Source organism: Entelurus aequoreus, linkage group LG14 (assembly GCF_033978785.1).
Source record: "Entelurus aequoreus isolate RoL-2023_Sb linkage group LG14, RoL_Eaeq_v1.1, whole genome shotgun sequence".
NCBI lineage: Eukaryota > Metazoa > Chordata > Actinopteri > Syngnathiformes > Syngnathidae > Entelurus > Entelurus aequoreus.
The window spans coordinates 51,046,350-51,072,416 of NC_084744.1; the positions used below are offsets into that span (position 1 = coordinate 51,046,350).

A 26,067-nucleotide genomic window follows, 5' to 3' on the forward strand; every position below is an offset into this window, starting at 1 on the left:
TTGCATGCAATGCGTAATGTTACATTTCTGTTAACAGAAGTATTTTATTCAAGACTGGTTATTTAGTTCCTTAAAAATTATTCCATGAAAAGTACAATTTATATCTGGTCTCAAAAGAACATTATTATTCAAGTTAGAATTTTGCTAAGAGTAAGATGCAACATTTTTATTTTTAGGCCATATCGCCAGGCCTAACAGTACGGCAATCCTACTTCAGGTTCAAAGCTTTAAACAGCAGGAAACACTTGCAATGAGCAAACATGTCCAAAAGATGGCAGTATAGCACAAACAATAACACACAATTTAAGTGTCTTTGCATGTGTTTAAGGAAAACTATTTGCATTAGGAAAAGTCCATACATTTGCCGTACTGTTTTATAAGCCGCAGAGTTCAAAGCGCAGGAAAAAAAGTAGTGGCTCATCGTTTACTCACCTAAAGGATGACCTAAACTCCTCATCCTGCTTCCTTTCTTCCTGATGATGGCTCGTGCATGTCAGGGTGGATCAAAGTACTTCAAGCACATAACTGACATCAAGACCTAGAACAGAATGGACTTTACTTAGATATGCACGGGATACATTAAACTTTATTGAACTATTGTTCAGGAGAAGACTTGAAGTGTTGAGGATAATAGAGGTTGAGTTGCTTCAGCTAAAAAAATGGTTTGATATAAATAAGTTATCATTAAAGGATAAGACAACTAAATATATGGTGTTTAGTGGTGCAAAGACAAATTGTGAAGTAAAATTAAAATTAAATCAAGTGGAAATTGATAGAGTATATAAAACTAAGTTCTTGGGAATAATAATTTATCATAAATTATGTTGGAAACCGCAGATAAATATCCAAATCCATTGCTATTCTTTATAAAGTATGACACATGATGAATACGAAATGTCTGCATATGTTATAAATGATAATAAATGATAAATGGGTTATACTTGTATAGCGCTTTTCTACCTTCAAGGTACTCAAAGCGCTTTGACAGTATTTCCACATTCACCCATTCACACACACACTGATGGCGGGAGCTGCCATGCAAGGCGCTAACCAGCAGCCATCAGGAGCAAGGGTGAAGTGTCTTGCCCAAGGACACAACGGACGTGACTAGGATGGTAGAAGGTGGGGATTGAACCCCAGTAACCAGCAACACTCCGATTGGTGGCACAGTCACTCTACCAACTTCGCCACGCCGTCCCTTATGTTATAATGTTATAATATTAATATTATGTTATAATATTATTTTATTTTTTCATATCTAACATATTGTGTTGATGTTTGGGGAAATGTTTATAAAACAAACATAGACCCAATAATTTAACTTCAAAAAAGGGTAATTAGAATAATGCAACTACTACAAACCTACCAATCCATTATTCATAAGTTCTAATGTGTTAAAATTTTCAGATATTGTATTTTTAAAAACAATGGAAATTGTGTTTCCAGTAAAGAACAACAGCCTTCCAGCTTGTACTGTTAGGTTTTTTAAATTAAGAGGAAAAAACTATAATTTACGGGGATATTGATTTTTGAAATATGTAAAGTAAGAACGAATATAAAATACAAATATTAAATGGTGGAACAAGCTCAGTGATGAGTTGAAGACATGTAATTCTTTGCTAAGGTTTAAGAAAGCCTTGACAGATGAAATAATGGAAAATTGTAAAATATAGCAACGATGACTTTCATCTAGGGCTGCAACAACTAATCGATTAAAACGATTATAAAAATAGTTGGCGATTAATTTAGTCATCAATTCGTTGGATCTATGCTATGCGCATGCGCAGAGGCAATTTTTTAATTTTTTTTTTATAAACCTTTATTTATAAACTGCAATATGTACAAACAGCTGAGAAACAATAATCAAAATAAGTATGGTGCCAGTATGCTGTTTTTTTTCAATAAAATACTGGAAAAGATAGAAATGTAGTTTGTCTCTTTTATCCGATTATTAATCGAAGTAATAATCGACAGATTAATTGATTATCAAATTAATCGTTAGTTGCAGCCCTACTTTCATCCCATTGATTTTTTAAACATTGATGTTCCAGGCAATAACATTTTTCTTGAATGTATATTATAGGCAAATATAAGCCTTGGCTTCAGCCTATTCCTCTTTCGGTCATTATTTTTTCTTTTTGTGTGTGTATGTGTATGATTGCTAATATGTATAATCTGTGCTGTTAAATTGATCACACAAAATGGTTGATTATATCAGTGTTTTTCAACCACTGTCCCGCGGCTCACAAGTGTGCCGTGAGATACAGTCTGGTGTGCCGTGGGAGACTATGTCATTTCACCTAATTGGTTTAAAAATATGTTTTGCAAACCAGTAATTATAATCCGCAAATGTGCCGTTGTTGAGTGTCTGTGCTGTCGAGAGCTCGGCAGAGTAACCGCAGTGTTTCCCACACATTCATTTATTTGTGGCGGCCCGCCACGAAAGAATTACGTCCGCCACAAATACAAAATAAATAAAAAATATATATATTTTGTTTTTTGTCCTGTCCAGCTTCTCAGGCAAATCATATAGTTGATGTAGATGCCCATATAGGCTGTTCAGATTTACTTTACAAAAGAGAAGTGTAGGATACTTCTGTTGTTGCCTTATTTGTATTTGACCACTACTGTTTTCTGTTTATTTGTTACTGACTGTGGCAGGACACCTCTGCCTCTGTTTCACTTTATGTTGCTGGTAAATAATATGGTTGTAGTAGTAGGCTAAAGTTAAATTATTTAGTATGCACTAATTAAAGGGGCAGAGCTTTAAGAGACATTTTAGCTTTTATATTTTATAAGATATATTTTTTGTAAGAACCACAATTAATAAATATATTTCAGTGAATAACTTATTGTTCAAATCTGTATATAAATATGTACATAAAGTGTTGTAATTATATTGTAAAATGGATGGATGGATGGATGGATGGACGTTTAAAACAAAACTGTTATTATTAATTAGTAAGTATACATTTTTTTAGCCTTTTTAGAGAAAATCATATCATTGTAGTAAATTATGCAAATTACTTGATGATGTCATGGTGACCACGCCCATCGCCACGCCCCCACCGCCACAGGTATCTTGGCAGTTTATGGGAAACACTGAACCGTGTAATATTCTTCCATATCAGTAGGTGGCAGCAGGTAGCTAATTGCTTTGTAGATGTCGGGAACATGTTTTTTTTCGCGATCACAATATGCGAGAAGCATAGGTAAAAACGTATCTAACACTTAAACCAAAAGGCGAGTGCCGCTAAGTGCTGCTAAGAAAAGGCATTGAAGCTTAGGAAAGGCTATGCAAAACGAAACTAAAACTGAACTGGCTGCAAAGTAAACAAAAACGGAATGCTGGACGACAGCAAAGACTTACAGCGTGTGGAGCAGAGACGGAGTCCACAAAGTACATTCGTACATGACATGACAATCAACAATGTCCCCACAAAGAAGGATAGCGTCCGCACAACTTAAATAGTCTTGATTGCGAAAACAAAGCAGGTGCGGGGGAATAGCGTACACGGAAGACATGAAACTGCTACAGGAAAATACCAACAAAACAGGATAAGCCACCAAAATAGGAACACAAGACAAGAACTAAAACACTACACATGGGAAAACACCAAAAAACTCAAAATAAGTCACGCCGTGATGTGACAGGTGGTGACAATACACCTACTTGAGACAAGAGCTATAGCGATGCATGGTTGGTTATGGTTTGAATTCATATCCAACAATTGCGAGAACGACGTTTTATCGTCAATATCGGCTACTGAGTTTCATTTTTAAATGTTTTCTGCTGGTGGTGTGCCTCGGAATTTTTTCAATGAAAAAAAATGTGCCTTGGCTCAGAAAGGGTTGAAAAACTCCGGGTTATATGACCGAAATAAACTCATTTCATTCATTGTGTTTTTGTTATATTCAGTAGCATCTTCAAGTGTTAGTGGGGCGGTATAGCTCGGTTGGTAGAGTGGCCGTGCCAGCAACTTGAGGGTTCCAGGTTCGATCCCCACTTCCGCCATCCTAGTCGCTGCCATTGTGTCCTTGGGCAAGACACTTTACCCACCTGCTCCCAGTGCCACCCACACTGGTTTAAATGTAACTTAGATATTGGGTTTCACTATGTAAAGCTATTTGAGTCACTAGAGAAAAGCGCTGTATAAATATAATTCACTTCACTTCACTTCACATTCACTAGTGTTTACATTCTGAAACTTTAGCACAATATTGGTTGGTGCTAACAATGCAGCAGGAATTGGGCAAAAGTCAGGGCGGGGACTTCAAACACAAACGCCCTTTTAGGAGCCTTAATGCTACTTAGCAACATTTAGAGTACAAGCACGTGCGCTTCTTGAGGGTATTTAAAAGTGAGGAATGTTGTTTAGAGCAAATAGTCGCCCGATGCTGTGCTAGTGGTGCGGGGGCAGGGCAGACTTTTTAAAGTGATCATGAGTAAATCACATCAAGCGGTGGAGGACATGTGAGCGGGTAAATCACTTGCTCGTCTTGTCTCATGAGCTCTGATTGTGTTTTGAGAGTGGGTTCGCCTTGAAAGGGGGGCTTAATGCTGGGTTTCACTGGCCCACTGAGGGTCGCGCTCAGTGCCGCCCCACAAAGCGAGAGCTCAGCACTCTAGTCTAGACCACGAGACGAACCCCAGCCTCCCAAGAGAGAACATGGGCGACTATGACGACGACACAGCCTTCCTGGGGCAGACTGGTCCGTACTTCTGGACCACGTTCTTCCTCCTCAACACCGTTTTTGTCTCGACCGGATTCAACGGGTTCTACATCGTGTTTATCGGGGCGTCCCCCGAGCACCGCTGCCTCATCCCGGAGGTCAACCTCACGGCGGCGTGGCGGGAGGCCATCATCCCGGTCACGCTTGCGGACGGCCACCAGGCGCACAGCCAGTGCAGGCGCTACAAGCTGGACGTGATCAGGAACCTCTCGGAACAGGGTCTCGCTCCGGGGAGGGACGTGAACCTGACGGGGCTGGAACAGGAGGGCTGCTTGGACGGATGGAGCTACAGCAAAGACATCTACCAGGCCAACATCGTCACCGAGGTCAGTGGGCTCCATTCAGCAATAAGTTCCTAACTTTTCCTCTTATCTTTCTTCCCAAGTGATTTCCTAAGAGGAGACCATTAAAATTCATGACGTGTTCCTAAACGGCCCAATTGTTCCCACTTGCTGTTCTTAAGTTGCTGAATGCCAAATGGTTAGCGCGTGCTTGTCTATCATAATTTGCATATAAACACGCCCTTATTTCCATAATATGCATATGTAAACAGCCTTAATTATGTAATTGACATAAGTAAACGCCCTTAATTCACCATATACGATTCCGGCAGAAAAGCCGAACATCAAACACACGGAGAAAACACAAACAGATTACAGAAGAGAAATTCGTATTATCCCGCGGGGAAAATACATAATGTCAAAACGTAAGTTTAAGAAAGGGGGGACTGCTGAGGTAGTCTGAAGCGTTCAAATAAATATTCGTCACTTCAGGCAAATAGGTCTACGTGAAATATGCGCTCCCTCCCCAGCACGATCTGCGGCATCTTGCAGTAGCAGCAAAAGCATTGCCATTGTGTGAGTTGAGTAGGGGTGTAACAATACGTGTATTTGTATTGGACCGTTTCGGTACGGGGGTTTCGGTTCGGTTCGGAAGTGTACCGATCGAGTTTCCACACGGACATATTAAGTAGTGTACCGCACGTTGTGTAAACAATGCACCGAGGCACAACACACGGCATGCTAGCAATGACCGGGCTAGGACAACATGCAAAAGCCAGAGCTGGAAGATCCTCCTGCCTCGTTAAGATCTCCCGTTTGGGAACACTTTGGCTGCGCGATACAACAATGGAGGACGGAGGTTTGCCGACATTGTTCAGCAGCTGCACGTCAAACATGCTAACCCATTTGAAGCGTCACCACCGCATTCAAGCAGCCTCTCCTCGGCGAGTCAGGCAGGTGTTATGAGAGTAGCGTATGTGTGTGTGGCCCTTTAATATGTGACAGCATGTGAGGTGAGTGACGTATGTGAGTGTGTGGGCGAGAGTGCGGGGAGTGGCTAATGTTTTGTTGGATTGGCTGTGTGCAAGACCTCAATAAAGCCACGATTTGCAACTAATCGCCGGACTCGTCATTTACCCTGGTGTCCGGAGCTGTGGAGACCCACTGCCGGGTAGAGTGAAAGGTGTTGCCCCTGAGAATACATCGGCCCTGGAGAAGTGTCTCCCCTGCGCTCCTCGACTACGGTCTGGGAGCCGGAAGCAGGAAAGGTGCAACACAGGGCTAAAGCTATAACAAATGTTTTTATAGCAGAAGATTTAAGTCCATATTGCATTAAAAACTAGATTTTGACCCACTTCTATGGTGGAAGATCAATAAGCCCATATATCCTCTTACTGCCAAGTTAGCTCGGCTGGGGGGCGGAAAAGAAAAGTTAATCTGAGGCTGAGTTGACTTGAAACTGTTTAATGTTGCACTTTTTATATGTAGAAGAAAAGTTTTGTCATTGTATTTAATCTGAGCAACAACTTGAGGCAGTTTAATGTTGAATAACGTGGACCCCGACTTAAACAAGTTGAAAAACTTATTCGGGCGTTACAATTTAGTGGTCAATTGTACGGAATATGTACTGTACTGTGCAATCTACTAATAAAAGTCTCAATCAATCAATCAATCAAAAAAAGCATTTTATATGTAGAAAGGTTTTGTTAAGAAACCATTCTGAGTCTTATCTTATTTAGTTTTTATTTTATATATGTTGACCACATTAACTCTGGCAATGGACGCTGTGTGTGTATGTATGTTATGCCATTGTTTACAAATTTGGTAAATAAATAACCAAAACATTTATATTTTGTTGTTTTCTTACTGTACCGAAAATGAACCGAACCGTGACCTCTAAACCGAGGTACGTACCGAACTGAAATTGTTGTGTACCGCTACACCCCTAGTGTTGAGTCTTTTAAAGAGTCAACAATCACTAAATCAACGCCCCGGGTAATTGATGATTGTATGGGTGCGTTTGTGCGTGCGTGTACGCACATAGTATTTTGAAATGTCTATATATTGCTCATTTTGCTATATGTCTGTCTGTCTTATATCTATCTATCTATATATCTATGATATTAATGTAACATTAGACAATAGAAGTAAGGGAACTTGTCACACTTAAGAACAAATAGGCCACCCTAAGAGTGCTCTGGAGCACTTGTACATTTTGTTCTAACCTACGAACAAATCCCAGCTAAGAAAACATTGGTGAATACAAAAATCTCCTGACAAACTTCGTAAGTGGGCCAAAGAACAAAATTTGTTCTTAAGAAGGGTTGCTGAATGGGGCCCAGTGTGAGCATCCCGCATTCTTAACCACGGCTAAAGTCACTTTGTACGTGTCTCTTTGCAGTGGGACCTGGTCTGTGACGACCAGTGGAAAGTTCCCTTTGCATCCTCCACTCTCTTTGTGGGATACCTCCTGGGCTCGCTGATCTCGGGTCAGCTTTCTGACAGGTACTTCCTTCCCAACAACCAATGCTCTTTTTTTTAAACAGCCTGAAAGAAAATGCTCTCCTGGAGGAAATCAATCTTTATTCAGGGACTTGGACTGGGACCTGTTGCAACAACATGGTGCATCAGCGCCATCTGCTGTTAGAGTTCAACCTCTGCTAAAATCAGCAGATATACAACAATGAAAAAAAATCCACATTGAGCAGGGGTATCAAACTGGTTTTCATCACAGTTATGGCTGCCCTTAGAGGGCCGCTTGTGAATAAAATATGTATATATACACACAAATGTTTAATAATTGTATATATTTTTAATCAGTAAGTTTTACAGTAAAAAAAAAACAAAATTTGGTTGTTTTTTACAGCATACATCCAATTTCCACCACTTGTCCCTCAAGGGTTCGCGGAGGTGCTGGAGCCTGTTTAAACAAAGCTGGCACAAGTGGCAAAAAAGACTGAGAAGTTGAGGAATGCTCATCAAACACTTTTTTGGAACATCCCACAGGTGAACAAGCTAATTGAAGGGAATAAGCGGTAGAAAATGGATGGATGGAGAACTACATTTCTGACGGAGTTGTAGTTTTTTTCCACGTTATCGTATTTTCCGGACTATAAGGCGCACTTAAAATAAAACATTTTTTTCTCAAAACTCGACAATGCGCCTTATAACCCAGTGCGCCTAATGTACGGAATAATTCTGGTTTTGCTTACCGACCTCGAAGCAATTTGGTACATGGTGTAATGATAAGTGTGACCAGTAGATCGCAATCAAATATAAGAGATACGTGTAGAATGCACTATGATGGCAATATGACTCAAGTAAACAACACCAACATTTGATGTGTTCCATTGAAAATATAGAACATTACACACGGCGCTCAAAAATGTATCAAAATGTTTTAGTACGACTTTGGTAAGCTATGAAGCCGCACCGCTTGATGGATTGTACTGTGCTTCAACATACGACTATTATTATGGTGTGTATAAGGTAACACATATCTGCCGTTTTGTTTCGCAATATTATGCAAAAGTTACTTTTCTTACCTTCTGGTACCCGCTGATCTGTATTTGGGATCTGCATGAATTCAGAAAAATTGCGCACGTCCGCCTTTGTAGTCCGTGCTAACACCGTTGTCGATAATTATCTTTTTTTTCTCTATCTTCTTGTTATGGAACATTCATTCTCCGCTGTTGCCATTTCTAATATAAAGTGGTGTAACGTTCTTACTTATATCTGTCAGTAAACTTGCCATGAAAGCGCTAAAACATACTAGTGTAGTGAATTTATATTATTCACCCAAGGAACTTTAGTTATTATAAAGTTACGGTCGGACGTTTTTTCACGGGACACATTTCCGGTGTTGTTGTTTCCGGATGAGAAGATGCTGCTCCGTTATTGATTGAAGTAAAGTCTGAATGTCATTAAAACAGTTAGCTCCATCTTTTGACACTTCTTCCACTCCCGTCCTTGCACGCTACACCGCTACAACAAAGATGACGGGGAGAAGACGCTGCCGAAGGTGAGCCACGTAAATAAGACCGCCCACAAAACGGCGCATCCGGAAGCGACTGTCAGAAAGCGACTTGAAGATGATCTGTAAAACATAATCTATGCAACATTTTGACTATATTTTTCGGACTATAAGTCGCACCGGCCGAAAATGCATAATAAAGAAGGAAAAAAACATATATAAGTCGCACTGGAGTATAAGTCACATATTTTGGGGACATTTATTTGACAAAAACCCAAGACCAAGTATAGACATTTTTAAATAAATAAAGAATAGTGAACAACAGGCTGAATAAGTGTACGTTATATGAGGCATAAATAACCAACTGAGAACGTGCCTGGTATGTTAACGTAACATATTATGGTAAGAGTCATTCAAATAACTATAACATATAGAACATGCTATACGTTTACCAAACAATCTGTCACTCCTAATCGCTAAATCCCATGAAATCTTATACGTCTAGTCTCTTACGTGAAGGAGCTAAATAATATTATTTGATATTTTACGGTAATGTGTTAATAATTTCACACATAAGTCGCACCCCCTATGAAAAAAACTGCGAAATATAGTCAGAAAAATACGGTACATGTTATGTAGACCACAAGGAAGTGTTATATAATTTAAAAAAATATAAAAATAATATGACTCCTTTAATGCGCCCTATAATCCAGTGCACTTTACATATGAAAAAAGATCAAAAATAGACCATACATCAGCAGTGCGCTTTGTAATCCGGTCCGTCCTATGGTCCGGAAAATACGGTAATTTATTCAATTTTTTGGTGCTCAACAATGCCTCAGACTTTGGTCTCGGTGGACCTGCCTGGACAACTAGTGCAGCTTCCTGTTCGGGGTTATTGTTTGAAATTGTTTTAATGGCAACGTCTGAGGCTGCAGCAACGCAATAGACTCATGAGACTCTAATTTTTAAAGGGCTCACTGAGGACGTTCACGTTTGTTCTCAACTGTGTAGCTCTTTTACAGCTGTAACCCCCGCCCCTTCCAACATGTGAGGTAAAAGCAACAAGCCAGGATTGTGGCCAGCTGCACGCAGTAAGGGAGATAAGGGAGGGTTCAAAAGCCACGCAGCCTTGCATTATACATGTGTCCTCCTATACTGCATACATTATGTACCGTACAATAAAAACCCAAGGACGCCCATATTGTAACTGGTAAACATTTGCCATGTTGCAGTGCTATCATTTTTTATGACAAATGCTCCACATGGTGGCTTTTTTCATTTAACTAAGGGACGGCGTGGCGAAGTTGGTAGAGTGGCTGTGCCAGCAATCGGAGTGTTGCTGGTTACTGGCGTTCAATTCCCACCTTCTACCTTCCTAGTCACGTCCGTTGTGTCCTTGGGCAAGACACTTCACCCTTTGCCTCTGATGGCTGCTGGTTAGCGCCTTGCATGGCAGCTCCCGCCATCAGTGTGTGAATGTGTGTGTGAATGGGTAAATGTGGAAATAGTGTCAAAGCGCTTTGAGTACCTTGAAGGTAGAAAAGCGCTATACAAGTATAACCCATTTATCATTTAACTCCAAAGTTTGAATTTATGATAATTTCAATTGATTTGATATTTCTACAACAGCTAAAATCTACAATACATAGAAATGAGTCACTGGAACTTTAGCCTAATTGCCAGGAAATTGTACACACTTTTAGGGGACTGACAAGCACAATTGTGTGAGATATGAAAAACATCATGGCCAAAGTCACTGACCATTTGCCGAATGATGATAAAACTTTCAGGTTATTTGCTATTTATATTTTTAAATACCGTATTTTTCTGCCTAAAGTCGCAGTTTTTTTTCATAGTTTGGCCGGGGGTGCGACTTATACTCAGGAGCGACTTGTGTGTGAAATTATTAACACATTACCGTAAAATATCAAATAATATTATTTAGCTCCTTCACGTAAGAGACTAGACGTATAAGATTTCATGGGATTTAGCGATTAGGAGTGACAGATTGTTTGGTAAACGTATAGCATGTTCTATATGTTAAAGTTATTTGAATGACTCTTACCATAATATGTTACGTTAACATACCAGGCACGTTCTCAGTTGGTTATTTATGCCTCATATAACGTACACTTATTCAGCCTGTTTCTCACTATTCTTTATTTATTTTAAATTGCCTTTCAAATGTCTATTCTTGGTGTTGGGTTTTATCAAATAAATTTCCCCCAAAAAATGCGACTTATACTCCAGTGCGACTTATATATGTTTTTTTCGGCCGGTGCGACTTATAATCCAGAGCGACTTATACTCCGAAAAATACGGTACTAACATTAGCGTGACGACACAGGAAAAGTTGGCAATATTCTAATATAGCGCCAAGTACCAAATTAGCTTTATATGAATAACAATTGCAAAAATGCTGGCATAAAACGTAAGCATGCTACTATTAGCATGCTAATATCCGAGAAGTTAGAACACTTTTAAAACGGCGCAAAGTATCAAAATCCATGATTTTTAGGTTTATACAAGTACAAGTAGCAAAAATGCAACCATAAAACATTAGCATGCTAACACATTAGCAGATGAGAGGAAATACCAAAAGTGGCGAGTTTAATTCTATAATGTTTCTACACCCTGTCTAGTGTGTATTTTTAATTTTTATGTAAAACCAGTGAAGCTGGCATGTTGTGTAAATCGTAAATAAAAACAGAATACAATGATTTGCAAATCCTTTACCCATGCCTTGGGCACTAATACACCCCCATACCATCACAGATGTTGGCTTTTGAACTTTGCGCCTGTAACAATCCGGATGGTTCTTTTCCTCTTTGTTCCGGAGGACACGACGTCCACAGTTTCCAAAAACAATTTGAAACGTGGACTCGTCAGACCACAGAACACTTTGCATCAGTCCATCTTAGATGAGCTCGAGCCCAGCGAAGCCGGAAGAGTTTCTGGGTGTTGTTGATAAATGGTTTACACTTTGCATAGTACTGTTTTAACTTGCACTTACAGATGTAGCGACAAACTGTAGATACTGACAGGGGTTTTCTGAAGTGTTCCTGAGCCCATATGGTGATATCCTTTACACACTGATGTCGGTTTTTGATGCAGTACCGCCTGAGGGATCGAAGGTCACGGGCATTGCCGCTTACGTGCAGTGATTTCTCCAGATTCTCTGAACCTTTTGATGATATTACGGACCGTAGATAGTGAAATCCCTAAATTCCTTGCAATAGCTCGTTGAGAAATGTTCTTAAACTGTTGGACAATTTGCTCACGCATTTGTTCACAAAGTGGTGACCCTCGCCCCATCCTTGTTTGTGAATGACTGAGCATTTCATGGAAGCTGCTTTTATACCCAATCATGGCACCCACCTGTTCCCAATTAGCCTGTTCACCTGTGGGATGTTCCAAATAAGTGTTTGATGAGCATTCCTCAACTTTCTCAGTCTTTTTTGCCACTTGTGCCAGCTTTTTTGAAATGTGTTGCAGGCATCAAATTCCAAATGAGCTAATATTTGCAAAAAATAACAAAGTTTACCAGTTTGAACATTAAGTATCTTGTCTTTGCAGTCTATTCAATTGAATATAGGTTGAAAAGGATTTGCAAATCATTGTATTCTGTTTTTATTTACCATTTACACAACGTGCCAACTTCACTGGTTTTAGGTTTTGTAATTAACAAACATTTTATCAAATGTAATGCTTTACACAAAAAGCACACGCCCTACGGTGGTAAAATAAGTGTAAAACGTAAAAAATTTAATATAAAAAGCTTAAAATGCAAAACCTGAATTTGATTGTTTTTTTATATTGCTATTGTTATTTAATTGTATTATTACTATTATTATTATTATTGTACTTGTGTTTTTTCGTTAATAATGTATATTCTTTGTTCTTTCACTTCACCTCTGCTCTTGATGGGTTGTAGTTAGTGCCTTGCATGGCATGATTTTATTCTGTTTTTATTCGGGATTTACACAACGTGCCAACCTCACCGGTTTTAGGTTTTGTAAGTAAATTAGCTCAAATTTTAAAATGCTAATAACTAGCATGTTAGCGCCTAGCAATATAGCATGTCCTGAATGTACTGAACATATACACCTTAAAAAAATTTACTCTGACAACCAAAAACAACCCCACCAAAAAACGCTCCAATGAAGCGGGATTACCATGATGTGCTTTCGTTGGGCTAGCACACATTTTCCACGGCCTGTCGTAAACTTCCTCTGAGCTCATCGTAAGCAAACATGGCGTCGATCGCATGGGACTTCTACACTGTTTCAGAAGACGACTTTTCGCCTGCTATTTGCACAAAATGGTCCGCAAACATCCAGCGAGGAGGGTAAGAATACAATGAGCTTCAACACATCAAACCTTATCAGCCACCTGAAACACCAACATTGCGTTTTGAAAGCCTTTGAAGATCTCTGCTTTGTCCCAAAGTAAAGCATACATTTAGAAAAAATATAGTTATACATATAAACATAAAATATAAAGCCTGCTCAGTGGCCTTGTGGTTAGTGTTCGCCCTGAGATTGGCAGGTTGTGAGCTCAAACCCCGGTTGAGTCATACCAAAGACTATAAAAAGGGGACCCGTTACCTCCTTGCTTAGCACTCAGCATCAAGGGTTGGAATTGGTTAAATCACCAATTTGATTCCTTTTTTTTTTTCTTTTCTTTTTTTTTTTATGTCCTGTCCAGCTTCTCAGGCAAATCATATACGTAGTTGATGTAGATGCCCATATCGGCTGTTCAGATTTACTTTACAAAAGAGAAGTGTAGAATACTTCTCTTGTTGCCTTATTTGTATTTGACTTTATTAAATGTATATATATTATCATTTGGTGCAGCCGGGCCGGACCAATTGGATTCCTGAGCGCGGCCACCGCTGCTGCTCACTGCTCCCCTCAACTCCCAGGGGATGGGTCAAATGCAGAGAATAATTTCACCACACCTAGTGTGTGTGTGACTATCAGTGGTACTTTAAAGGCCTACTGGAATGAATTTTTATTTATTTAAACGGGGATAGCAGATCCATTCTATGTGTCATACTTGATCATTTCGCGATACTGCCATATTTTTGCTGAAAGGATTTAGTAGACAACAACGACGATAAAGTTCGCAACTTTTGGTCTCTGATAAAAAAAAGCCTTGCCTGTACCGGAAGCAGCGTGACGTAGTCAGTTGTTCACCTCCTCATATTTTCCTATTGTTTTCAATGCAGCTAGAGCGATTCGGACTGAGAAAGCGACAATTACCCCATTAATTTGAGCCAGGATGAAAGATTTGTGGATGAGGAACGTTAGAGTGACAGACTAGAATGCAGTGCAAGACATATCTTTTTTCGCTCTGACCTTAACTTAGGTACAAGGGCTCATTGGATTCCAGACTCTCTCCTTTTTCTATTGTGGATCACGGATTTGTATTTTAAACCACCTCGGATACTATATCCTCTTGAAAAAGAGTCGAGAACGCGAAATGGACATTCACAGTGACTTTTATCTCCACGACAATACATCGGTGAAGCACTTTAGCTACGAGCTAACGCGATAGCATCGTGCTTAACTGCATATAGAAACAAAAGAAATAAACCCCTGACTGGAAGGATAGATAGAAAATCAACAATACTATTAAACCATGGACAGGTTTCCAGCCTGGCGAAGGTTAACAATGCTGTTGCTAACGACGCCATTGAAGCTAACTTAGCAACCGGACCTCATAGAGCTATGCTAAAAACATTAGCTCTCCACCTACGCCAGCCAGCCCTCATCTGCTCATCAACACCCGTGCTCACCTGCGTTCCAGCGATCGACGGTGCGACGAAGGACTTCACCCGATCACAGATGCTGTTGGCGGCCCGGAGACGGAGGAAGTTAAGGTGAGTTTGGCGGCTAGCACGTCTGTGATAGCATCATGCTTAACTGCATATAGAAACAAAATAAATAAATCCCTGACTGGAAGGATAGACAGAAGATCAACAATACTATTAAACCATGGACATGTAAATACACGGTTAATGCTTTCCAGCCTGGCGAAGGTTAATAATGCTGTTGCTAACGACGCCATTGAAGCTAACTTAGTAACGGGACCTCACAGAGCTATGATAAAAACATTAGCGCTCCACCTACGCCAGCCAGCCCTCAGCTGCTCATCAACACCCGTGCTCACCTGCGTTCCAGCGATCGACGGAAGTATTAAGGACTTCACCACGATCATCCGTGCGGTCGGTGGCTAGCGTCGGCTAGCGCGTCTGCTATCCGAGTCAAAGTCTTCCTGGTTGTGTTGCTGTCCGCCGCTAATACACCGATCCCACCTACAACATTCTTCTTTGCAGTCTTCATTGTTCATTAAACAAATTGCAAAAGGTTCACCAACACAGATGTCCAGAATACTGTGGAATTATGAGATGAAAACAGAGTTATTTTGTATTGTATTCAATGGGGTACCGATACTTCTGTTTCACTGGTTACGTCACACGCATACGTCATCATCCAAAGACGTTTTCAACCGGAAGTTTAGCGGGAAATTTTAAATTGCACTTTATAAGTTAACCCGGAGATTTTCATCATTGATATATAAACTATCAGACTGCGTGGTCAGTAGTAGTGGGTTTCAGTAGGCCTTTAACTTTATAAATAAGTTATCGTATTATATTGTATCAGTCTTGAGAAGCAGGAAGTTATCTGTATTGGCATCGGCTTGAAAATAAAATGATCCTGCATCCCTTTGTTCTACAGATTCGGGCGTAAGAAGATTGTCTTCATCTCTCTGGCAGCTCAGTGCATCTCGATCATTTTGCAGTCCTTTTCCCAATCATGGAGGATGTTCTGCATTACGTTCCTCTTCGTCGGCGCCTCACAGATCTCCATCTATATCTCTGCATTCGTTCTAGGTTGGGTTGCGTTTTTCTATATCAGTGTGCTTGAGCGCTTCACCATCAATCGTTAACCTGTACAGGCACAGAGATGTTGACCAAGACTCTGCGCGTGGTCTTCACGACTCTCGGGGCGTTCCTCTTCTACTGCATAGGCTACATGACGCTGCCATGGATTGCGTATGGCATCAGAGAGTGGAGAACCTTGCTGGCTGTTCTATCTGCTACTACTGTGGTCTACATCCCTCTGTGGTGGTATGCCACACTTATTTAGGGTTTATTTAAAGGACATCTAATCTAAATTGCCATCACCGAACATTAAATTGTTGTCTCAAGGTTCATCCCAGAGTCCCCTCGGTGGCTGATCACTCAGGGACGCATGGCAGAGGCCGAGGCCATCGTAAGAGACGCCGCACGGAGGAACGGGGTTGAGCCGCCGCTTGTTATCTTCAGAAGATCTGAGGTGGAGTCCCCACGTTCCCACGTTGTAGCGGTCCACGCTGGTTGATGTTGTATGATCTCGTTTCCCGTTTGAGCTGCAGTCGCTACATCCAGGCAAGACGTACACCATGCTGGACGTTCTTCGATCGAAGAACCTACGATGCATCACGCTCATGTGTCTTGTTTTGTGGTGAGTGGTACAGTCGTGGTTAAAAGTTTACATACACTTGTAAAGAACATATTGTCATGGCTGTCTCGAGTTTCCAATCATTTCTACAACTCTTATTTTTTTGTGATAGAGTGATTGGAGCACATACTTGTTGGTCACAAAAAACATTCATGAAGTTTGGTTCTATTATGAATTTATTATGGGTCTACTGAAAATGTGAGCAAATGTGCTGGGTCAAAAGTATACATACAGCAATGTTAATATTTGCTTACATGTCCCTTGGCAAGTTTCACTGCAATAAGCCACTTTTGGTAGCCATCCACAAGCTTCTGGTTTCATTTTTGACCACTCCTCTTGACAAAAGTGGTGCAGTTCAGCTAAATTTGTTGGTTTTCTGACATGGACTTGTTTTTTCAGCATTGTCCACATGTTTAAGTCAGGACATTTGACCACATAACTTTCCTCCAGAAGGTCTTATCTTTGTCCATGTGATGTCAGATGAAACAAAAATTGAGCTGTTTGGCCACAATACCTAGCAATATGTTTGGAGGAGAAAAAGTGAGGTCTTTCATCCAAGGAACACCATACTAACGTCAAGCATGGTGGTGGTAGTATTATGCTCTGGGCCTGTTTTGCTGCCAATGGAACTGGTGCTTTACAGAGAGTAAATGGGACAATGAAAAAGGAGGATTACCTCCAAATTCTTCAGGGCAACCTAAAATCATCAGCCTGGAGGTTGGGTCTTGGGCGCAGTTGGGTGTTCCAACAGGACAATGACCCCAAAAACACAACCAAAAACAAAACCCAAAAAGCGGTAAAGGAATGGCTAAATCAGGCTAGAATTAAGGTTTTAGAATGGCCTTCCCAAAGTCCTGATTTTAGGTTGTCCTGAAGAATTTGGAGGTAATCCTCCTTTTTCATTGTCCCATTTACTCTCTGTAAAGCACCAGTTCCATTGGCAGCAAAACCGGCCCAGAGCATAATACTACCACCACCATGCTTGACGGTAGGTCTGGTGTTCCTGGGATTAAAAACCTCACCTTTTTTTCCCCTCCAAGCATATAGCTGGGTATTGTGGCCAAACAGCTCAATTTTTGTTTCATCTGACATCACATGGACAAAGATAAGACCTTCTGGAGGAAAGTTCTGCGGTCAGATGAAACAAAAATTGAGCTGTTTGGCCACAATACATTAAGGTTTTAGAATGGCCTCCCCAAAGTCCTTACTTAAACGTGTGGACAATGCTGAAGAAACAAGTCCATGTCCAAAAAAAAAAAAAAATTTAGCTGAACTGCATCAATTTTGTCAAGAGGAGTGGTCAAAAATTCAACCAGAAGCTTGTGGATGGCTACCAAAAGCGCCTTATTGCAGTGAAACTTGCCAAGGGACATGTAAGCAAATATTAACATTGCTGTATGTATACTTTTGACCCAGCAGATTTGGTCACATTTTCAGTAGACCCATAATAAATTCATAAAAGAACCAAACTTCATGAATGTTTTTTGTGACCAACAAGTATGTGCTCCAATCACTCTATCACAAAAAAATAAGAGTTGTAGAAATGATTGGAAACTCAAGACAGCCATGACATTATGTCCTTTACAAGTGTGTGTGAACTTTTGACCACGACTGTATATCAAATATACTAGTAATGAGGAGGAAAAAATAGTGAATCTTTCTTTCTTCTCCCACCAGGATGGCAATAAACGTTGGTTATTTCGGATTGTCCCTGAACACATCCAACCTCAGTGGAAATCCCTTCATGAACTGCTTCTTGTCAGCGACCACAGAGGTGCCTGCTTACGTCATGTCCACGTGGCTCCTGAAGAAATGTGCCAGGAGAGCTCTTCTGTCCACCTTTCTATTCATTGGAGGAGGCGTTCTCCTGCTCATCCAGTTCATTCCCGCTCGTAAGTCTCCTCATTGCGAGCACGCAACCAGCCACAGAGTCCGAAGCAAGAAGAACCATATACTAACGTTCCCTCCCACTCTCTGGCTTTCTCCTTTCTAGATCTTGAATATGTGGCTTTAGCTCTAGAAATGGCCGGCAAGTTTGGCTTCACTATGGCCTTCAGCATCGTTTACATCTATACGGCTGAGATCTACCCCACTGTGCTCAGGAACGTCGGCATGGGGATGTGTTCCTCGGCCGCACGCATTGGCAGCATCACCGCTCCTTACGTCATCTATTTAGGTACGTGTCATCTTTCTGTCTTGAATCATGGCCCGATTTATTAGGGTTTTTTCATGTGCTGTTGCTTTTTCTGTCATTTACAGGCACTTATAACAAGGTTCTTCCGTACATCCTCATGGGAAGTCTCACAATAGCCTCCTCTGTGGTCAACTTCTTCCTTCCAGAGACCCTCAATCGGGACCTTCCGGAAACTTTGGACCAGATGCAGGAATGTCAGGGGTATGTGGCCACAGTTAATCTCTTCTAAGGGGAATTATTTATATAAGTGTTTGTCTTTTTTATATCTGATGTTTATATCGAATATCCATCCATCCATCCATCTTCTTCCGCTTATCCGAGGTCGGGTCGCAGGGGCAGCAGCCTAAGCAGGGAAGCCCAGACTTTCCTTTCCCCAGGTACTTCGTCCAGCTCCTCCCTGGGGATCCAGCCGGGAAACATAGTCTTCCCATTTTCAGGGACGGCGTGGCGAAGTTGGTAGAGTGGCCGTGCCAGCAATCGGAGGGTTGCTGGTTACCGGGGTTCAATCCCCACCTTCTACCATCCTAGTCACGTCCGTTGTGTCCTTGGGCAAGACACTTCACCATTGCTCCTGATGGCTGCTGGTTAGCGCCTTGCATGGCAGGTCCCGCCATCAGTGTGTGAATGTGTGTGTGAATGGGTGAATGTGGAAATACTGTCAAAGCGCTTTGAGTACCTTGAAGGTAGAAAAGCGCTATACAAGTATAACCCATTTATTATATCGTGTCCTGGGTCTTCCCCGTGGCCTCCTCCCGGTCGAACGTGCCCTAAACACCTCCCTAGGAAGCATACTTGCTAAGGCTGAAACGACGCGTCAACATAGTCGACGTCATCGGTTACGTAAATACGTCGACGCCGTTTTTGTGCGTCGACGCGTCGCATATTTACGTCACACTACCGTCATGGCGGACCGCAAAGCAGACGATCAAAGCAGACGATGCGAGCGAGGGGGGAAAAGCATGCCAAAAATGGTCAAAAGTGTGGGAGTATTTCAATAAACGGCCTAATAATGTTGTTGTATGCACACTGTGTCGAGCGGAAATGGCCTATCATAGCAGCACAACGGCTATGAACGAACATTTGAAAAGAAAACCATCAACCAGTCAATCGTCCGCGCGAGCATACGTTGTCATCATTACACAAAAACATGAATGTGTCATTTGTATCTGCTAGGGGTGTAACGGTACGTGTTTTGTATTGAACTTTTCGGTACGGGGTTTTCGGTTCGGCACGGGGGTGTACCGAACGAGTTTCTAAGCTAAAGCTAACTTTAGCTGCAAAAGTCTTAACAAGCTGCTTCGCTCCTCTGCCTCTGTCTCAGCACGCAGCATTGTCCCACCCACACAACCATCTGATTGGTACACACGCAGCAATGTCCCACCCACACAACCATCTGATTGGTACACACGCAGCATTGTCCCACCCACACAACCATCTGATTGGTACACACGAAGCCTTATCAGCCAGTCAGCAGTGTGTATTCAGAGCGCATGTAGTCAGCGCTTCAGCGTGGAGCAGATAGGTGTTTAGCAGGTGAGCATCAGGCAGCGGACTCTCCCCAAATGATAATAAACACCTCCCAGTCAACTACTAGTAACATCACTATGAGCCCGTTGACCTTCTAGAAATATAAACTGCAGCTCAGCTCACTCGCAGTCCTGGCTTGAGGTGAAGGCTAATTACCTCTCAGTTCCAGCCACATCGACCCCTTCTGAGCGCCTATTTTCAGCTGCTGGGAATATTGTAAACAAGAAAAGAACCAGAGCATGTAGACATGCTAACCTTTCTTCATTACAACTGTTAGTCACTCACTGGAATGAGTAGAATTGGTTATTGTGTACTGTGTTGGACTGGATGTTTATTTAGCACATTTTAAAAGCAATACTTAATGTTTACAGCGCTCCAGAATACTTTTTTGTATTGTTTTGCACATTTTAGCAAATTAGCAATACTTTCAATTTTGTTGAAATGTTTACACTGTTACAGAATATTTCGTTTTGCGCTTTTTTGTATTGGATGTTTATCTTTATTTTTGCACATTTTAAAGCAAAATAAGCAATACTTTTACTTTTGAAATGCTTATACTATTGCAGAATATTAAGATTTGCACTGGATGTTGACTTTTATATTTGCACATTAAAAAGCAAATAAGCTACTTTTAATTTTGTTAAATGTTAAAAGTTTTAAATGTTTACATTTGACAGAATATTTAGTCATGTTGTTGTCAATGTTGACTGAGTGGCCATACTTCTTTTTTTTTGTAAATAAAAGCCGTGCCTTTTGAAAAAACGGGCCTACATTTATTTTTTCATCTTCATTTTGAATAAAAAAATAATCGGCAAAAGGAAAAATAATCTATAGATTAATCGAAAAAATAATCTATAGATTAACCGATTAATCGAAAAAATAATCTATAGATTAATCGATAGAAAAATAATCATTAGCTGCAGCCTTAATACTTGCCAACCCTCCCGTTTTTAGCGGGAGAATCCCGGTATTCAGCGCCTCTCCCGACAACCTCCCGGCAGAGATTTTTTCCCGACAAACTCCCGGTATTCAGCCGGAGCTGGAGGCCACGCCCCCTCCAGCTCAATGCGGACCTGAGTGGGGACAGCCGTTCTCACGTCCGCTTTCCCACAATATAAACAGCTTGCCTGCCCAATGACGTCATAACATCTACGGCTTTTAGAGAGTAGAGTGCACAACAAGGAGAGAGAGTTATTGGTTTCTTATGTGGGTTTATTGTTAGGCAGTTTCATTAGCGTCCTCCCAGCGCGGTAACAACACACAACAACAGCAGTCACGTTTAGTCTACCGTAAAGCAGTTCGTCTGCAGTAAACAGCAATGTTGTGACACTCTTAAACAGGACAATACTGCCATCTACTGGATAGCCTGCAGAACACTGAAATTCAAGTATTTTATTTATATGTATAATAAAATAAAATAAAAAATAAATTTAAAAAAAAAAAATATATATATATATATATATATACATATTATATATATATATATATATATATGAAATACTTGATTTGGTGAATTCTAGCTGTAAATATACTCTCCTCTTAACCACGCCCTTAGCCACGCCCCCCACCCCAAACACGCCCCCCCCACCTCCTGATATCGGATGTCTCAAGGTTGGCAAGTATGCTAGGGAGGCGTTCGGGTGGCATCCTGACCAGATGCCCGAACCACCTCATCTGGCTCGAATATCGAATATTGAACCAATATTATCAAAAAAACAAGGTGCTTGCATGTAAAATGTGTGATATCATGTGCGATACAAGCAGTCCTGCTGCGTGTTTACTTGTGTGTGATATCATGTGCGATACAAGCAGTCCTGCAGCGTGTGTAATTGTGTAAAGCTGGACAGTCAATCAAGATCTAAAAGTCCTCCATCAAACACACAGTTTTTTTCAATTTTAGTAAAGTCGTTTACAAAAGGTAAACATGCTTGGCTATTGGCTACTAGCAGCTACAAAACAGCTAAGCACACATTAGCACATACTTGCCAACCCTCACGGATTTTCCGGGAGACTCCCGGAATTCAGTGCCTCTCCCGGAAACCTCCCGGAAGAAATTTTCTCCCGAAAATCTCCCGGAATTCAGCCGGAGCTGGAGGCCACGCCCCCGCCAGCTCCATGCGGACCTGAGTGGGGACAGCGGCGACAGTCTGTTTTCAAGTCTGCTTTCCCACGATATAAACAGCGTGCCTGCCCAATCACGTTATAACTGTAGAATGATCGAGGGCGAGTTCTTGGTTTCTTATGTGGGTTTATTGTTAGGCAGTTTCATTAACGTCCTCCCAGCGCGGTAACAACACACAACAACAGCAGTCACGTTTTAGTCTACCGTAATGCAGTTTGTCTGCCGTAAACAACAATACTGCCATCTACTGGATCCACTGAAATTCAAGTATTTCTTTTATTTATATGTATGATAAAATAAATATATATATATATATATATATATAGCCAGAATTCACTGAAAGTCAAGTATTTCATATATATATATATATATATATATATATATATATATATATATATATATATATATATATATATATATATATATATATATATATTTTTTTTTTTATTTTATTTTATTTTATTATACATATAAACAAAAGAAATACTTGAATTTCAGTGGATCCAGTAGATGGCAGTATTGTCCTGTTTAAGAGTGTCAAAACATTGCTGTATATATATATAATATATATATATATATTATATATATATATATATATATATATATATATATATATATATATATATATATATATATATATATATATATATGAAATACTCGAGTTGGTGAATTCTAGCTGTAAATATATTCCTCCCCTCTTAACCACGCCACCAACCACACCACGACCCCCCGACCCCCCCCGACCCACCCCACCCCAACCCCCACCTCCCGGAATCGGAGGTTTCAAGGTTGGCAAGTATGCATTATCACACAAGCTAGACAGACGTAGTAATAATTAAACAATATTGCAGTGTAAAACAGCACAATTACTATAAACAAGTATCAAATAATTCTAGTTAATTCTAGTCTGGGGCGGCGTGGCGAAGTTGGTAGAGTGGCTGTGCCACCAATCGGAGGGTTGCTGGTTACTGGGGTTCAATCCCCACCTTATACCATCCTAGTCACGTCCGTTGTGTCCTTGGGCAAGACACTTCACCTTTGCTCCTGATGGCTGCTGGTTAGCGCCTTGCATGGCAGCTCCCGCCATCAGTGTGTGAATGGGTGAATGTGGAAATACTGTCAAAGCGCTTTGAGTACCTTGAAGGTAGAAAAGCGCTATACAAGTATAACCCATTTATCATTTATTTATTTAGTTGCATATTACTTACAATTCGAAAGTCTCCAAAGCAGAAGTGAACTAGACATTTTATTTTAGTTAGAGTGAACTGGCAAATGATCTGTTATGGGTCTCTGGCCCAACTGGACAATATAGTAGCTTTTACGTGTATGAATTATATGAATTTACCCCTGGATTAGTGGCGATCACTCCGGCATTTTGTGTCTGCGTTAGATCCTGATAACGACTATGGATCTGTTGCTCCGACGATCAACCTGACCGTTGCGCAGATCACAATGTGGGCCTGCATACTTTTCAACTGGCTAACACTTGCCTGAACGAGTCTGTTCGCGAATCAAATCATGTCTATCAATAACAAAGCTTCCAAACACGGTGGTGGTCATTTTAAACAAGGTTTCTCTGCAGGTTGTGCAGTGGACCCAAAAAGAAGAAATGTGTTGAAAATGGTGGAAGTGGACACCCAGCAAAGCAACATGAAGCCAAATGTGACACTGCATAGACTCTTCAGGTGAATCGAAGGCTAGCTTAAAAAGCTATTTTGGACTAGGTTGATATCTGCTAATCCATTTGTGTTTGATGTTGAAATACATGGATACCTCAATGGTCTTTAATTACTGTAAATAAAACAGATGAAACCTCACAAAGGCTTTTTTGTTAACATATTTGCTCAACGAGGCACATCTGTCCTCTAATAACGGTAAACAACAACGCTCCTTTAAGATTGCGCACTACAAATTCTGGTGTTCAATAACCGGGCTGAGTCAGCAGGACTGATAAGCTGTTCTATCTTCCAGACAGATAAAAACACAATGAACATCCCAGGTTTGGCACTTTATAATAATACCTGGGATTTATATAGCGCTTTTCTAAGTACCCAAAGTCGCTTTACATGTTAAAAACCCATCATTCATTCACACCTGGTGGTGGTAAGCTACTTTCGTAGCCACAGCTGCCCTGGGGTAGACCATGTTTGTTTCTGACTCTGACGGAGAACTTTGACAGTTCATTATTTCCTTACAGCTGGGAGGAGGGCTCTTATACAATAGTAGGCAAGACAAGTTCATTTATAGATCACAATTCGTACACAAGGAGAAGTAATTTACAGAAAATTACAAGAAGGTAAAAATTAAAATAAAACAATCATAAAAATAATCACAATTAAAATTAATAAAATCATCATAAAAACAATGATAGTTCAAATTAAAATCAATGTGTGTAGATTAAATACTTTAATTTGTCATACACATAATTAAAAAAAAGTGTATTTAGTCTGGAACATTGCCGTCGTTAAGGTCTGTTTTTAACTGCTTTTTAATCTAACAAATTGTTTTTAGGATCATTTGTATTTGCTTTTTCAATGTGTAATTTACTTCTGTTTTAAATGTTATTTTTTTAGTCTGTCCTTTGCCTGTATTTCTTTGTGGTGTACAGCCCTTTGTTCTCCAACTGTAGTTGTTTTTAAAGGGCTTTATAAATAAAGTTGGTATGGTACGGTATGGTCTACCATCTCCGGAAAGATTATTCCAGATTTTAGGAATGTAAAAGTGAAACGCCGCTTCACCATGTTTGTTTCTGACTCTGGGCACCAGCAGAAGATTCGCTCCCTGAGGTTCTCAGAGCCCAATGTGGTTCATATGGTTCTAAACATGTCAGCAGGAGGGAAAATGACTGTAGCGTCCCGAAAGAGTTGGCGCTGCAAGGAATTCTGGGAATTTGTTCTGTTGTGTTTATGTTGTGTTGCGGTGCAAATATTCTGCCGAAATGTGTTTGTCATTGTTGTTTAGTGTGGTCTCACTATATGGCACAGGTTTGACAGTGTTGGCGTTGTCTTAACGGCCACCCTTAGTGTGACATGTATGGCTGTTGATTAAGTATGGCCTTCATTCACTCATGCGTAGATTTTCTTAAAGTAACTTAATAGTTAATGTTGTTTAAGACATCGTAGAATGGCAGCTTTACTTGACATCTTCAATTACAGACCTTTAAACTTCTGTCCGATCCCATATGTTGTCAAATCAAGCGCTTGCGGTTACCATCTGGAATTTAATCACCAATTATCATTATACTGTTGACCATTACATCCCTAGTTCATTAACAAGTAAAAAGTCAAGGGCGGTCACGGCATGTTGCCGCAAATGTTGGTCAATTTTTTAGGGCATTACGGCAAATGAGAGGGCGGTCGCGGCTTTTGCCGCAGTTGGCGCGGTTAAACTCGAGCCCTGTCACCCCTGAACCAAATAAAACAAAAACAAAGACAAGGTAGCAAGCTACCCACATTATTTACTTTTTACTTTTTAAATTTGATCTCAATTTTGTACACTGCTGCTGGAATTTAAATTTTCCTGAGGGAACTCTCCTGAAGGAATCAATAAAGTACTATCTATCTATCTACTTTTCTAAATACTGCTTTGACTTTTTAGGAAAAACTTAGAAAACAGAACTGAACTTTTAAAAGTAGATTACACTTTTACAGCATCAAGTTAATGATTGACATACTTTGCACAAATTATTCAAGGCCAATTCCCCATGTACTGCATTTTCTTAGAAG

At 40.5% G+C, this 26,067-nt stretch overlaps 2 protein-coding genes across 7 annotated transcripts in view; one reads left to right on the forward strand and one right to left on the reverse strand.

Moving 5' to 3' along the window:
* Positions 1-26,067, reverse strand: part of LOC133665011 (solute carrier family 22 member 4-like) — a 127,679-nt gene that overhangs the window by 37,323 nt on the left and 64,289 nt on the right. For all 6 annotated transcript variants that reach the window (XM_062070153.1, XM_062070147.1, XM_062070149.1 and 3 more), the window contains one exon: positions 433-538. The gene's annotated coding sequence lies outside the window, so the exon portion shown is untranslated. The remainder of the gene's footprint in view (positions 1-432; positions 539-26,067) is intronic.
* Positions 4,421-24,149, forward strand: LOC133665432 (organic cation/carnitine transporter 2-like). Its single transcript, XM_062070724.1, has 10 exons — positions 4,421-5,060; positions 7,417-7,520; positions 15,735-15,889; positions 15,955-16,126; positions 16,208-16,334; positions 16,414-16,502; positions 18,177-18,391; positions 18,493-18,675; positions 18,759-18,894; positions 23,925-24,149. Exons 1-10 carry the CDS (start codon positions 4,671-4,673, stop codon positions 24,016-24,018), a joined length of 1,665 nt encoding a protein of 554 aa, XP_061926708.1. The 5' UTR covers positions 4,421-4,670; the 3' UTR covers positions 24,019-24,149.

Bases quoted from the DNA above. Each gene is read 5' to 3' on its own strand.
- LOC133665432 (XM_062070724.1), top strand. From the start codon at position 4,671: ATGGGCGACTATGACGACGACACAGCCTTCCTGGGGCAGACTGGTCCG. The intron at 15,890-15,954 runs GTTGGGTTGCGT...TAACCTGTACAG, and splicing joins TATCTCTGCATTCGTTCTAG to GCACAGAGATGTTGACCAAG. The intron at 16,127-16,207 runs GTATGCCACACT...TGTTGTCTCAAG, and splicing joins GTCTACATCCCTCTGTGGTG to GTTCATCCCAGAGTCCCCTC.